This window comes from Triplophysa rosa, linkage group LG6, assembly GCF_024868665.1.
Source record: "Triplophysa rosa linkage group LG6, Trosa_1v2, whole genome shotgun sequence".
Lineage (NCBI taxonomy): Eukaryota > Metazoa > Chordata > Actinopteri > Cypriniformes > Nemacheilidae > Triplophysa > Triplophysa rosa.
The window spans coordinates 10685813-10700154 of record NC_079895.1 but is presented as its reverse complement, the minus strand read 5'-3'; the positions used below and the strand labels follow the sequence as shown (position 1 = coordinate 10700154).

At 38.7% G+C, this 14342-nt stretch overlaps 2 protein-coding genes across 4 annotated transcripts; both read left to right on the top strand.

The window, feature by feature from the left end:
- The first annotated feature begins 1200 nt into the window (after positions 1-1200).
- On the top strand, positions 1201-2641 carry jagn1a (jagunal homolog 1a). Of its 2 annotated transcripts, none has more exons than XM_057336430.1 (3): positions 1201-1300; positions 1683-1776; positions 1861-2641. In XM_057336430.1, exons 1-3 carry the CDS (start codon positions 1219-1221, stop codon positions 2321-2323), a joined length of 639 nt encoding a protein of 212 aa, XP_057192413.1. In that variant the 5' UTR covers positions 1201-1218; the 3' UTR covers positions 2324-2641. The 2 variants fall into 2 exon arrangements, with proteins under 2 accessions (XP_057192413.1, XP_057192411.1); XM_057336428.1 differs by having other exon boundaries at positions 1218-1312.
- A 244-nt stretch (positions 2642-2885) lies between these two features.
- tfg (trafficking from ER to golgi regulator) lies at positions 2886-14316 on the top strand. 2 transcript variants are annotated; one of them, XM_057335852.1, is made up of 8 exons: positions 2886-3018; positions 4843-5030; positions 5127-5210; positions 7989-8135; positions 8386-8535; positions 8622-8777; positions 13219-13302; positions 13401-14316. In XM_057335852.1, the coding sequence occupies exons 2-8, from the start codon at positions 4847-4849 to the stop codon at positions 13739-13741; spliced, it is 1146 nt and encodes a 381-aa protein (XP_057191835.1). In that variant the 5' UTR covers positions 2886-3018; positions 4843-4846; the 3' UTR covers positions 13742-14316. The 2 variants fall into 2 exon arrangements, with proteins under 2 accessions (XP_057191835.1, XP_057191837.1); XM_057335854.1 differs by having other exon boundaries at positions 2917-3018; positions 4846-5030.
- The last annotated feature ends 26 nt before the right edge of the window (positions 14317-14342 follow it).

Below are 14342 nucleotides of genomic sequence, written 5' to 3'. Positions count from 1 at the left end.
TTGCAATAAGAGAAAGTGTTTTTTTGTGTTTTTATGTTTGTGAGCATGTGTGTGTTTGTGTGTGCGTGTGTGTGCGTGCGTGTGTGTGTGTGTGCGTGCGTGCGTGCGTGTGTGTGTGTTTGTGTGTGTATGTGTGCGCGTGTGTGTGTGCGCGTGTGTGTGTGCGCGCGTGTGTGTGTGTGCTCGGTCTGTAATAATCTGTGAAATTTTACAATAGTTAAAAAATGACAGTTACCTTTAAACACTCATTTGAATACACCTACAATAAGTAAACACCAAAATTATTATAAATTATAGACAAAAGGAAAGTTGCATGACAATATTTACGTTAATTTGATTTAAGATTGATTGAAGAATCATTTGATTATGAAAAATCTTTCACTCCCACTTGTCTCACCTTCACCCTATCCTTAGCAGCAACTTCAAATACAATTTTATGTCATTTTTAATTTTATTCTTTATTTGTCACCGCTAATTGTCTAGTAAGTAAATCTTTGTTTTTGATATGTTGGTCACTTTTCCAACAACATGTTTGACACTTTTGTTTATTTATTTTTTAATAAAAGTGGTTTACATCTATAAGTTTGTCAAATTACTGCTCTCCAATACTGTAACAAGAACATGCCATATTCAATATTCACATAAATTAAATGAATTTAATTTCAGACATCAGCTATAATGTGGAGAATTACTGATTGATGCTAAATAATATTTCTAACTACTTTAAAATGTCTTAAAAACAAGTGATTACTGTCCTTAGGTTATTTAAATTGTTGCATAATAATGCATAATGCATAAAAAACTGCTCCTGTATTGTAGGGGTTTTACAAAAAAACAGTTTTATAAAAAACCGTAGTTAACCTAAATGAATGTCAATAAAAGAACACAATGATTATTAATAAAACAGTGGCAAGTAATGGTCTCCACAAAGATACTTGTGTTCACCATTTTTTCATCCCATTTACAAATCTAATCTAAAGCAGCAAATACATTTTATAATGAAAGTTTGATATAAAAAGGCGAGTTCAGTTTTGTTGTTTGACAACTAAGGGGATAAAGATATTTTTGAAAAAATGCGCTACTTCGTTATTTTACTAATATTCGTGCGCCTTTGCTCAGTGATGCTGAGGATGCTTAGAACGGGATGCTACGCTGACAAACCACACCTCGCGAAGGGGCGGAGAAATGATTTCTCTCTGTTTTGCGCATGAGCAGCATATGTTGCTACATCGAAGGGGCTTTGTGTTCCAACATCAACATTTCCTCGTTTTTCTTCCACATTTCTACAATCGACAGCACGGTACGTTTTTCGGTACGTTTTTTTAAGGGTTATCTCATGAAATAACCACTTACGCAATTCAATGATCCGTCTGCCAGTGTCAGTAAATTTATCCAGGAAGCCGGCTGGCAAGATCTGTTCATGTTTTTTACGCTTCTTATTTTCGATACTGGACCAGATGAATACATCTTTATTTACAGTTTGATTCACGTTGCATATCTATGTATGAGCATTTGCATTGTAAGAAGTTCATCATAGCTGTCTATAAACATATATTTATTTTAACTGGTTTCTGTTATCTGTAAATGTTTCGGTTTCAATCAGTATTAAATGGTTGTTATAAAAGTGATTTGCAAGCTGGTGTGTCATGTATAAGTAACATCTTTGTATGGCAATCATCTAGAAATTGCCATGGCATCACGTGCAGGCCCAAGAGCTGCAGGGACTAATGGAAGTGACTATAAACACAGAGAGAAAGCATCCCACTATCAGATGAGGTAACTAAATTTGCTATAATACGGCTACAAATCACTGCAGTATGTATCAGAGTGTTTCATATTTGAAATATGACTGTCTTGCAGTGCTTCACTAAAATCAGAGATAAAGAAGCTCACCGTCATCCATGTCTTCGTATGGTTGCTGGTGGCAGCTCAGGTAGCTGTCAGTCATCTCAATCTGGTATCACACGACTTGGTGGCCTTGCCCTATCAGTGGGAGTATCCATACCTTTTGAGTCTTCTGCCTTCATTGATCGGAGCACTCGCCATGCCAAAGAACAACATCAGCTACCTGGTGATCTCAATGATCAGTGCCGGTTTGTTCTCAGTGGCACCCTTGATTTTTGGTGCAATGGAAATGTTTCCACTGGCCCAACAGCTATACAGGCATGGCAAGGCCTACCGTTTTATTTTTGGCTTCTCGGCTGTTTCTGTGATGTATCTGCTCATGGTAATCGCTATTCAGATACACGCTTGGCAAATCTACTACAGCAAGAAGCTACTGGATGCGTGGTTTAATTCAACACAAGAGAAGAAGAAGAAATAAACATGTTATTGAGGAGGACTTGCTTTACATATCATTACATTTTACATATCTAATTCTGCCTCAGTTTATACTGTAAGTTGCATGAGAATATTTATGTTTAATTTAAATATAGTTTTATTTAAGTTAAATATATTTGTAATCCAACAAAGCATACCTTAATGTTCATATTTACTTTTACATGTTTAAATGATCTCGCCCCTTAAATATACTTTTTTTTCCAAATGATATTTTTCACATATTATTAATGTTTAACATTTAAATTATTTAATTTGGTTTAATTTAACAATTGTTTCTTCTGGAGGTCTAATCCCCCATACAATCCACATGTTTTTTTAAATGATTTATAAATAAATGATTTCTTTATAATACAGATATATCTCTGTGTCATGTTTTATACATACATAGGCCTATGAGGACGCTCTCAGAGCAAGGGGTCAGGGTGTGACTACAACAAATATATAACATTTATAGTATTAAAACATTATGCTTACCTTTATATGGTGTTGGTTTATTAAAGAAATGCATTCAGACGCCAAAAGAGATACGAAGCAGGGTTTACTCACCTCGCATGCGCGTTTGTGGTTTTGCCACGTACAGGTCGCTGTGAGGCGTTTCCGACTAGTCAGTCAGGCGTCGCTCAGCTCAAGCCCATGACACACAGGCTGCTGCTGGTATCAGTACCTCCAAACCACCAGGTAAAAGCAATACACTTTTTTGTGTAAACATTTATATACGCTTATATGGTCGCTTAAGAGGGTGCTTTCAAAACGAACCGTTAGCAATTAGCCTGCTGTCAAGCAAGCTAGCTAGCGTTAGCTTAGCCTGTGGGAAACTGGGACAAGCCAGAAAGAGCGTTCTCCGCAAATGTCAGTGTTTACAAATGATAATAAAATGTACTGTATATTATTGTTTCGTAAAACAATAGAAATTCTAAGGTCGTTTTAAGCTTTTCTTTTTGATTCTTGTACATTTTCTATCATTGCACGCCGGTTGTTATGCTAGAGCATTATTTGACAGGAAGTTGCTGCATCATCAGGTTAATTAGGCCTGGTGGTATGGTTTAAATGGATCACTTTTTGGCAGTACTGTTGATCGTCATGATGGTGTGATGGAGAAATGGCCTGGTGCGTTTTTACAACCAAAACTTAATCGTTTAGTATTAAACTGATGTTAGCTTCAGGGATTTTTCATTCCGTTTTAAACAACACTTGAAATTTGACAAGTTAGCAGAAAAAATGACGTTGCAAGACAGCCGCCGTTTTCCAACAACAAGTCCAACCAGAGAAACCTCTCCTATGCATTCATCATTATTCCTACACAATACACATGCGATCCTGACAAGCAAAGCAATGGGAAATGATCACATCTTGTAGCTCGCGCTTTCATTTGATTGACAAGCAGACGTTATAATTTCTATGATACAGGCTACAAGAATTTTAAAAGCGCACTGCTTATATCACGATTATGGCGTTATGATTACATTTTGTGTTTTTATTGGTATGGGTTAAATACGTGTCTGTCTCAGTCTACAATGCAATGCAGTTTTGCATTTCACTAAAATGATGGATAAGATTGTCAGAGGAAGGGAGTAAATTGTTCTGATAAGTTTGTCCCTGACACTTTCTTATCGCTGTATTGTGATCAGAAACCCCAAATGGGTCTCATGGGCTGTGTTTCAATAAGGCCAAAGTCTGTGTTGGGAAGGACTGTAGGTCTGCCAAATCATCTAGTGTCTTATGAACCTTAGACTTTTATTTAATATCCCAGCTCACTACTGTACAGTAGCATATTGCAAATAAACTGAAATTATCAGTATCAGTATGAGTCTTTTTTCCCCCTATTTTACTATAAAATTGTGTATAATTTGTACATTAAGGTGAACAAGTTTTCTCATAAAATATTTAGGTTTTTAACATTTGCTGCTTGCTTGTATTATTCCAGTCATAAGATCCATCTCTCACTAGACTATGGAACCCTTAGTGTATGACATAAGTGATTCATGGCCTTGACGTGTTTATATCGACAACAAAAGCAGGAGAGTTAGCTGTAAGACGCTCATTGAGTTACAGCTATCACATTTCATGATTAACTTGCGTGATGTGTGGTCTGGGCAGAGGTTCTGTTTCCAACGGAAGATAATGAATGATTAAGTCTTAGATTATGTGATTGTTTTTTACTTGGATAGGCTGTTATCTCAATCACATGTATGTGTGCATTTTATATTGTTGTCACACTGATGCTGCCTGCCTGCCCTGTAGTGTGTTTCAGTTTGTTGCTACACTGATGCATCAGATGACGTCCTAAAGTGAATGTGATGCATTAAATAGTGATGAGTTGAGCAGCCTCTTCCTTAATAAACAACTGTATAGCAGTAGCATTAAGTAGTGATAGATGGATGTTCATATCATCTATCGCTATTTTAATTTAAGTAAAATTGTATGTGTATGTTTAATTTGCTGTTGTATTAAAAACAATACAGACCTCTACTAGTATTAATAGCAAAGACACTTATATTTCAGCAGTATGAATGGCCAGCTGGACCTGAGTGGGAAGCTGATCATTAAAGCTCAGCTGGGTGATGATATCCGCCGGATCCCCATTCACAATGAAGACATCACTTACGATGAGCTCCTGCTGATGATGCAGCGTGTCTTCCGTGGGCAGCTACAGAGCAGTGATGAGGTCACCATCAAGTATAAGGATGAAGGTCAGTTGTGGACTTCAAAGCATGCATGTTAGAATTAAAAAGACCTGCAACAAGGTTTGTAATAATTATTTCATTTATTTGTCTGTTTTCTTACAGATGATGACCATATCACCATCTTTGACAGTTCTGATTTGTCCTTTGCAATCCAGTGCAGTAGAATATTGAAACTCACTCTGTTTGGTAAGAAACCAGAAATGCTGTGGAGTTTTGCACACCCTGTCATCAATGGAAATACAAGTTTAGCACTGTAACGTTTGCATCCATAACTTTTTGTTAATTCATTTTGGCTTATCTCTCATGACCAGCCAAAAAAGTAAGCATAGTTACCTACCATAGGATACCAGGAAAGGTTATTAAAGGAATGTAATATTCCAGAAGCACTGTACATGCATCTGAGTTCTGCAAAGTTATTTGCGTAAGTAGTGTTACAGGTTATTCACGGTTTTTCATGTAAAAAATAGTACCATCTTGAAAGGATTTAGACCACTTTAATCTATTAAAAAGGCTCACATCTTCTGCTTTTATATTTTTTTGCCAATTTGTCTACAGGTGCCTATTCTAATGCTATTTAAAGTTGTATTTAACTGGTAAGATTGATGTGCTATAAAACACCTGTTGTGGGTACAACTCATGCTCAGAGTTAAGGTCATTGAGCTTGTGAAGGTTTACATTACCTGTAGGGGGATCATATTCCAAAAGCTCTACAGCGGTCATGGTGTCCCTGGACAGAATAACTGAAAAGAGATATAGGACAAAAAGAACTATGCAGCCCATAGTCATTGCTGTTATGCTCTTGAAGCTTAAACTTGCTAAAATAAGAGACATATCAAGTTAAGCTCGATTCCACACTGTCTCTTTGTGACCCAGAAAACAGAGTGTGTTGTACTGAGCTTCAACATTTGGGTTAAAATGGACTCTTGGTTAAGAAGATAATCCCGCATCAGTAACATCAGCATAGATTGTGTAATTTTCTAGAGTTAAGATCTTTTAATCTTAAAAATATTGGTTAAGAACCAATATTTACCAATATTATACTACCAACTTAAGAACTTGGTAGTATTTTATCCAGCCAGGAGAGGTCATTGTTTTATAGTGGGATATATCAGCTGAGGATTTTGATGTCCAGCAGATGGCATAGGAGAACAAATTTAAGTTAATACTGGGTCTGGATGTGTAGGGTCACTGTACAATCAGTCCACAACTTTCATTATTAGTAATGATTGTTATATAGGCAATATTTTGTATTCAATCAAGTTGCCTTTGTTTTTGACGAAAAATAGCTTATGCACACTTTCCAAGCAAAACATGTTACCAAAAGAACACTTTAAAGTAAAATAGGCCTAGATAAACTACAAACATATTTAAGGTTAATCATCTTGGGTACTTTTGTAAGTTTTAGGAGAACTAACTTATTACATTCATAAAAATGACCTTAAGAACAGTAGGTCAGAAAAGTTAGTTCTGAGCAAAGGTCTGGCATTGTTAGTTAGCTGCCTTCGACTAGAGATTTTTTTTAGTCGACTAGTAGTCGTTCATTTAGGCCATTAGTCGACTATTCGCACATGTGATTAACAGATCTGGCAAACATAGGATTGCATTCCTAATTTGTTAGCCTCCGTGTTACTTTTACACCCTTGGACAAATAAACATTTAAACATGCTTATAATAGCATCCCTTTATCCAAGTTAACAGTAGTGTTAGAGTGAACGGCTATATAAAGCAACTAACGTGGTGCGTATACATGATAAGCAGACAATTGACTAATTAAAATTTGTTCGAATAAGTGTCTTCTAGCCCTAGTAGATGCCCCTTCTTGTAATGTAGTGGTACAGGAAAGTTAACTGATTGGTAAGATTAGCATGCAAACAAACCTTTCAATACAAGTCAACAGCACAAAAGGCAGGTTTAATCATTTTAATTTATTTGGCTGCAAGTATGTTATTAATCATATGGTGAGCAATGCCGAAAAAGACCACTCAACATGTATTCCAAAGAGAATCAACCACAGTTTCTTTCCCACTAACGTCATGCTCTTTGTGATTTACCAGTGTTTGGCTCGTACAAGTACATCTGCACTGCAGCGTCAGAGCCAGTGCTCAGCATGTGCCCATTACTCTTCAAATGTACCATAAATGCTGTGTTTTGGATTTGGTGATTTATGCGATATTTTGCAAAGTGATTTAACCAGTGGAACCAAACCTAAAGGTTGCAATGTGTGTCGGTGGAACAAACCCCAGTTATTTATAATGATTTAAAAGATATTCTAGACAGATACTAATAAAGTTCACATGCTGAATAAAAGGCATGCATCAGTTGGTAGCAGTGGGAAACAAAAAGTTATTACTTTTGGTGTCTGCAATGTCTTTAACTGTTAAAAGGCGTTATACACCAGAGAGATGATGTCTGATAACAGTATGAAGCCATGCCCTTTTTGTGGAAGAAAGGAAATTGAAGGAAGAAATCAAGAAATGTGATGTGATTTTCAGGAAGATTTTAAGTGCCTAAATGTGCTGGTTTATGGCTGTATATTGTCACGTGCATGTATGCGTCCCAAACATGTGACTGGCGCCCAGGGGCTGGGGTGAACACCTTCTAGCGCTTGTGTGATGTCTGAACAGTCTGGAATAGTTCAAGCAGCAGCCGGTCTCAGACATATGGACTTTGGAAAGAACAGTCTGAGGTCAGACACAAAACCAAAACTCTGGATTACCTCATCATATAGACTGAGCCCAGTATTGAAATGATCTGAATTCATTTGTTGACAAAGTCAGAGTAAATCAGAACATTCTTCATGATTCATTTGCTAAAGGTGGGTTTGAGAGCTATGTAGAGTGATGTGACAAAAATTGAAATCATGCGACTGATACAATAGGACAAAAACTCATGATTAACATGGAGGAGATGTGATTTATAGTCTCTCAGGTAAAGTGTTAACAAATCACTGTTGTGTGTTTGCAGTGAATGGACAGCCTCGGCCACTGGAGTCGTCTCAGGTGAAGCACCTGCGTCGAGAATTGATCCATTTGAGGAATAAAGTCAACAGCCTTCTGGACAGCCTGGAGCCGCCCTCAGAGTGTGTCCTGGAGAGCACTAATCGAGAAACTGGTATAGACACCCACTCTCCTGGAGTGATTCTAGTGTTCTTCATAGCCAATACTAAATTTAAAGCATCTGAAACACATAAAACCAAGTGTTATAAAGTGTCACACTAGAAGCTCATTTAGTTTTTGAAAGTAGGTCAATGTTAAAGAAACCATTCAGCCCAGAATTTCAAACTTGCGTGACTTGCTCCATGTGTCTGGTGATGTGTGGATAGGCTAAAGTTGTCTTGTTTTGATGTATGCCTGTGCAACAGAATGTGTGACTGAAGCAGTAGATTCAACAATAAAGCAGGCCCCTCCCGTGAGTGCTGCTAGCATGTCAGCGTTTGACCCGTTGAAGAACCAGGAGGAGGTCAACAAAAATGTTATCTCAGCATTCGGCCTGTCTGAGGAACCTGCCCAAGGTACATGCCCATTTTAAAGCTGGATTCTCTTGAATTACAACGAATTATAGTTATATAATTATAATGAATTCACTCCTGTGATTTAGTTCCAGCTGTAGCTGCCGCTGCCGCTGCAGAGGAGCGTTCTGCTACTCCAGACAGTATTGCTTCTTCATCTTCAGCAGCGCCCCCCTCTGCTGTGGCTCCCCAGGCTCCCCCACCTTACTCAGGGGTCCAACAACCTCCCTCCACTACTATGGATGGTAAGTCTATCATGTGTTAGGGATGGGCATTTTTGACCATATTTCATTTTGAGTTCTGGAGAGGTTTGAAAAACGAGTACTCGATTAATCAGGGGCGGGGCATGAGCAGGGGGCGGGACATGGCAATAATATAAAGATTTTAATTACAACACTGATACGAAAATTTATGTTGACAAAACTATGACAAGATTGAGTAAAAAAGATGATAAAAAATTCACCGTCAATGTTTTTAAAAATACGTGAGGCGTCATCTCCTCTGCCCTGTCGCTGCGCGTCTGAGTACTCGGGTACTCGTGTCCATCCCTACCATGTGTATTGATTGTACCTAATATCTTAACAGCGGTGGTCACCGATGGGCTGTGGTTAGGCAGGAGGGAATAGAATAAAAAATCTAAATGGAAAATGTATAGTTATTTTTTGGAGCCAGTAGTAATGCTGTAGTGGAAAATTTGACTTCTCAACGAGTTTTCAGTCAAGTCCTGCAGTTTGGCAGCAGCGTCACACGTACTTGTGCACATTCTCTCACAATTTTATTTACACAAACAAGTTTTTTTTAAACATTGTTGTAGCCATAATCATAAATGAATACTATTTGGTCCACTTTGTTGTTGCACCTAAAAACACATCTTACACTGTATTAAACACTGTAGTATACTATAGTAAGGTTCAAAAACACTAAAGTATCTAGGAATTTTACTGCAGTTTACTATAGAAAATAACACTATAGTATACAACAGTAATTTATGTGGACAAAATACCTAAAAATTATATGGCCCTAATTTATCCATCTGTATGTGACATTAATGTCATTTGTCAGTTACCTGCCTATTCATGTGATGAACTGCACTTGCATATTTTTTCAATGATGACAACAGACGTTTTATACTTGCACTTGCTACAATTGTTTGACCTGTGCTACAAAACTTTAATCCTCTGTAGCACCAGTGCTATGAGCTAAAAATTGAATGTACAGCCCTGACAGTAATAAGAATTACTGCTTGCCTTTGTTCTATAGTAATCATGGAGAGTATTCACAAATTTAGGTGGCCGCAGCTGACACTAGGTAAAATGCTTAAAATCAAACTTGAACAATCAGGATCCGAAACAGTTTTGACACTTCAAATGAAATATCATTTTTAATCTTTATCCGAAAAAGGACAACCACATGACAATGCTTAATGTCAAGCCCTGTAAGAGCATGAAACCAGCGTGATTATATAGAGCTTCTGACCATTTGTTCAAACCCACAGACTTATTGATTTTAAATATATGTCATCTTGTGCACATCCCTAGTGCAGATGTCTTCAAACTGAAGCATGCAAAAGAAAAATGAACAAAAGACAAATGGCAAGTCTTTGTAGTAAATTCAGAGCATAATGTTTTTCTCCTCTTGGAGAAAATCCATTGGATTTGTTCAACCCCCACTTTTCTTTCCAAAGAACTTCCATATCATCCCAGTGGACATGAGAACTTGTGCAGGACTGTTTTGGATTTGGCAGGTCATGCAGTTTGGCAGAAGTGTTACACACCTGAAGTCATGCACATTCTCTCACGCTGACACGAAGTGCCACAGGATGTTTCTGCCGGTTGTGTGTGTGCAGCATGAAAGCATCTTACACTGTCTTCTGACTGAGGTTCATGGGAAAGCATCCAGCAAAAGATCAATTAACCAGAAATCAAATAGCCTTCAAGGCTTTGTAGTGGGTTCCGTGTAATGTTATTCTGCGCTCATCCTTTGGATTTGATCTTCGCAAAGAATTTAAACATCAGGCCAGATCACATGAGAAATTGTGCAGAACTGTTCTGTATTTGGCAGGTTGTTCAGATGGTTGCCATGGTTGCAAACTTGTGGAGCTGTGATGCCTTGCACAGTGACACACACACTTTTCTTATTAGTTTCTTGGTGCAAAACACACAAACATTATGTGAACATTGGATAGTGGGGTTGTGTTTGAGGCTGTTGGATTATGGTCAGACATTTCTCCTCGCCTTCAGTAAGGAGATGTGATTCACAGATGGTCAACGGACTATCAATGATCTATTCTTACTGTCCATCTCCGGTAGGGCTGAACGATTAATCGAAATCGAATCGCTATCGCGATGTGAGACGTTGCGATTTGCTAATCGCAAGAGGCTGCGATGTGGAAGCGATGTGAAAAATAGGAAACGCGTCTGTTCCAAGCCCGCTTTGAGTGGCATTCTTGCTAACCAACTGAGTGAGCGCACCTCCGTTATGCCTAATCAGCACTGCCCCAGCCAACTGCTTAAACGTCCGTCATTAAAGAAACAAACATACAGAAGGCAGGAGAGAGAGTGTGTGTGTTATTATGGCATCTGCAGAGTCAGATCGATCATTAGGCAAATAAATACTAAAGAACCGTCCAATTCAGAAGACCGCACACACAGCCTGTGTCATACTCGCGCGACTCTTCCCCGCGTTGTGCGTCTCGCGGACAAGCCGTTTAAACTTGACGCGCACACACAGCCTGTCATACTCGCGCGTCTCTGCCCCGCGTTGCGCGTCTCGCGGACGAGCCGTTTAAACTTGACGCGCATACACAGCCTGTTTCGTAATGACGTTTATAGTACTTGAGTCCGGCTCGGGCATCTGGCAATATGGACGAGGCTTGACGCACGCGCGCACCCTGTGTAAACTCACGCCTAGCTCCGCGTTTCAAACAAATGTAAATTCTATCTAACTGTTTTGCTAATTTCACTTGGATGAAATTAAACATTCAGCACATTTTTTACTTGTTTTAAAAAATCCCACATACTTAAACAATAATAAATCAGCCTATGTAAACTATGAACTATTTTAATAATTCACTAACACAATAGAAAATGTTATGGATTTAAGGGTTACAATGGGAGTTGTATTTGTTTTAATGGAAACTATTACACTGGTATTTGGATTCTATTGGTGTGATGTAATCTGGAAGTTGGGAACCAGTTGAACAACAGTAAGCCCTATTTGAATAATGCCCAAAGCGCACTACAAAAATTAATTTTGTAATGGTTTTAATGGAAACAATTAAATGTTTTTATTTTTGTTGTTTTCTTTCAGGGTAACTATACCCACACTGTGCTCCACACAACAATATTTAATTGAAGCTTGAATTAGAAAAGTTAAAATCGCAAATCAAATCGCAATCGCAATGTCTGTCAAAAATATCGCAAATAGATATTTTCCCCAAATCGCACAGCCCTAATCTCCGGCTTGTTTGATTGTTTGGTCTTAGTGTGGCTCAAGTAACCATCTTTAGAATATCAATGGGCCCGAGGCCAGCAACAAAGACCCTTGGGCCAGTGGACAGATCTGTTACTTGCCCAATCGGGCCAGTGCTGTATCGTTTCGAAAAATTATCATTTGCATGTTTTTAAGCCTAGCCTATTTGAATATTGTCAAGATGCAATAGAGAACTCGATTCGGTTCTCACAGACTGTTTATGATAAAGCCGCATCTCAGAAAACACAAAATACTGTTGAATTCTCTTTCATGTCTTCTTACTCTTATAATACAGACATATCCACATCAAATTATGCCATAATGCCCATATTAGCAAGTATCCTTCTAAAGGTAATCCACTAAGTATTAGGTAAACGTGAAACAAAATGCATGCGAGTACATTAGATCTGTACATAATAGCAGCATAATAAACATCTCTGTTTTAATGTTCATCAAACAACAAAAAATAGGCTCAAAAACATTCACTTCTCCAAAATGATTAAATAATAACAAGCAAGGATTTCATGTATACAGTGAAGACTATACATTTTTTACATTATTTAATTGATGTACCTGATAACTACTGGTAGACCAACCTGAAAAGCACGGATAATTTTTATTTGTATGTTTGCTTTATTACATTTATAAGTGCTTTTGCATGTATTTTGATTACTTATTTGGTTCTTATTTTATCACTTACTGAGTAGTTGTCTTTAACAATATCTGACATTTCTGCGAGTTATGCTAATAGTTTTATGGTATCATAACCTTATTTTTTGATAATACATAGGTAAAAAAAAGAACTACACAATAATATTATTTATTTATTACTTTTTTTGTGGCGGGACCAGTGAAATTTTTAGCAGGGCCAGTAAAAATTTGAATCACTTGCCCGACCGGGCCAGTAGTAGTAGCGTTGAGCCCTGTATTTCTTTCTAAATGTATTGCGGCACAGAGAGAGAGAAAAAAAGAGATCAGTTCCTGATATTTATGGCCCTGTGTTATCCCAGCTTTTTCTCAAATGTTTGATGATGAAACTAAGTAACAGTGGGATGTCCTCACTGAAATCCAACAGCTGTGCGCAGATCCTTAGATGTACAGGTTTTTTGTGGAAAAATTCCTTCCATTTTGTTCTTCACACTATGATTCTTAATCCTTGGGCATAAAATAATATTTTTGTCCTAAACCAATACACATGTTTTCCGCCTTTAACAGGTCAGATGTATCAGCAGTATCAGGCTCCAGGTGGATACCCTCCACCAGCTGGACCCCAGCAGCAGTATGGGATGCAGTACCCTGGTAATTTCCTTTTAAAACAAAATGATACCTCTTGATAAACAACAGTTTGCTTTGTTTTTGCATATTTGATATATTTTGTTGTTTACCCTTTTTTCCAGCTGGTTATGCCCCTCAGCCTGGAGCTCCTCAGGCTCCTCCCCCTCAACAGCAGTTCCAGAATTACCCCACCCCTACCTCTCAGGCTGCTGGTGCTCCTGGCTCCGCCCCTGGATTTTCTGGTCAATCACAACCTCCTGCTCCCCAAGGACCAACCCAGTACCCACCTGGAGCATTTCCACCTCAAAACTACACATCCCAGCCTGCAGGGGGTTATCAGCCCCGCCCTGGATACACCCCACCGCCTGGTGCAACCCCTCCCCCCGGGGGTGCCAACCCCTATGCCCGAAACCGCCCACCTTATGGCCAGGGCTACACCCAGCCAGGTCCTGGGTATCGGTAAGGGCCCTTTAACATCCCCACAGCACCTGTGGGAGTTCGACCTCGCTAGTTTTCTCTGTCTCCAACACATCAGCCCCCGAATTTCTGTGTTTGACAACCTAATATCGTGTTTGTTTGTGCTTTGGGTGTGTGTTGATGAATGTTCGTGAGTGCAGGAATGAGCTAGTGAGATGTTTATGTGTGCGTTTGCACACATGGGAGACCAAACAGCATGGGTGTTGGACAGCTATGTGTGTGTGTGTGTGTGTGTGTGTGTGTGCGTGTGTGCGTGCGTGCGTGCGTGCGTGCGTGCGTGTTGAGTGAGAGAGGACATGCGTTTTGTGTGCATTTTATTTTATCACCGGTCTCCTTGTTGGTGTTATTTTGTCATAAACCATGAGTCTGTCTTAACACTAGAAAATGATCATAATCAAAGAAAGTGACAATTGTTTAGTTTTCTTTAGCCTACTCTTTTTTTCCCTTTTTCAAATGTCCTGGTTTTTACTAACCCTGACTGGCCTTCTGCAGTGAAGCCTGTCATATCTGTATAAACTGTAACATTGTTTTCAGGAGGTGAATAAAGACTTTGAGACTTAATTGATGAGAAGCTTGTTTATTCACGG

What these genes read in the sequence shown, in the direction of transcription:
- tfg (XM_057335852.1), top strand. Translation starts at nt 4,847, where the DNA reads ATGAATGGCCAGCTGGACCTGAGTGGGAAGCTGATCATTAAAGCTCAG. An exon ending in GTCTGAGGAACCTGCCCAAG is followed by an intron (nt 8,536 to 8,621) that starts GTACATGCCCAT and finishes CCTGTGATTTAG; the next exon opens with TTCCAGCTGTAGCTGCCGCT. An exon ending in TCCCTCCACTACTATGGATG is followed by an intron (nt 8,778 to 13,218) that starts GTAAGTCTATCA and finishes CGCCTTTAACAG; the next exon opens with GTCAGATGTATCAGCAGTAT.
- jagn1a (XM_057336428.1), top strand. Translation starts at nt 1,219, where the DNA reads ATGTTGCTACATCGAAGGGGCTTTGTGTTCCAACATCAACATTTCCTC. An exon ending in ACAGCACGGTACGTTTTTCG is followed by an intron (nt 1,313 to 1,682) that starts GTACGTTTTTTT and finishes GCAATCATCTAG; the next exon opens with AAATTGCCATGGCATCACGT. An exon ending in GCATCCCACTATCAGATGAG is followed by an intron (nt 1,777 to 1,860) that starts GTAACTAAATTT and finishes ACTGTCTTGCAG; the next exon opens with TGCTTCACTAAAATCAGAGA.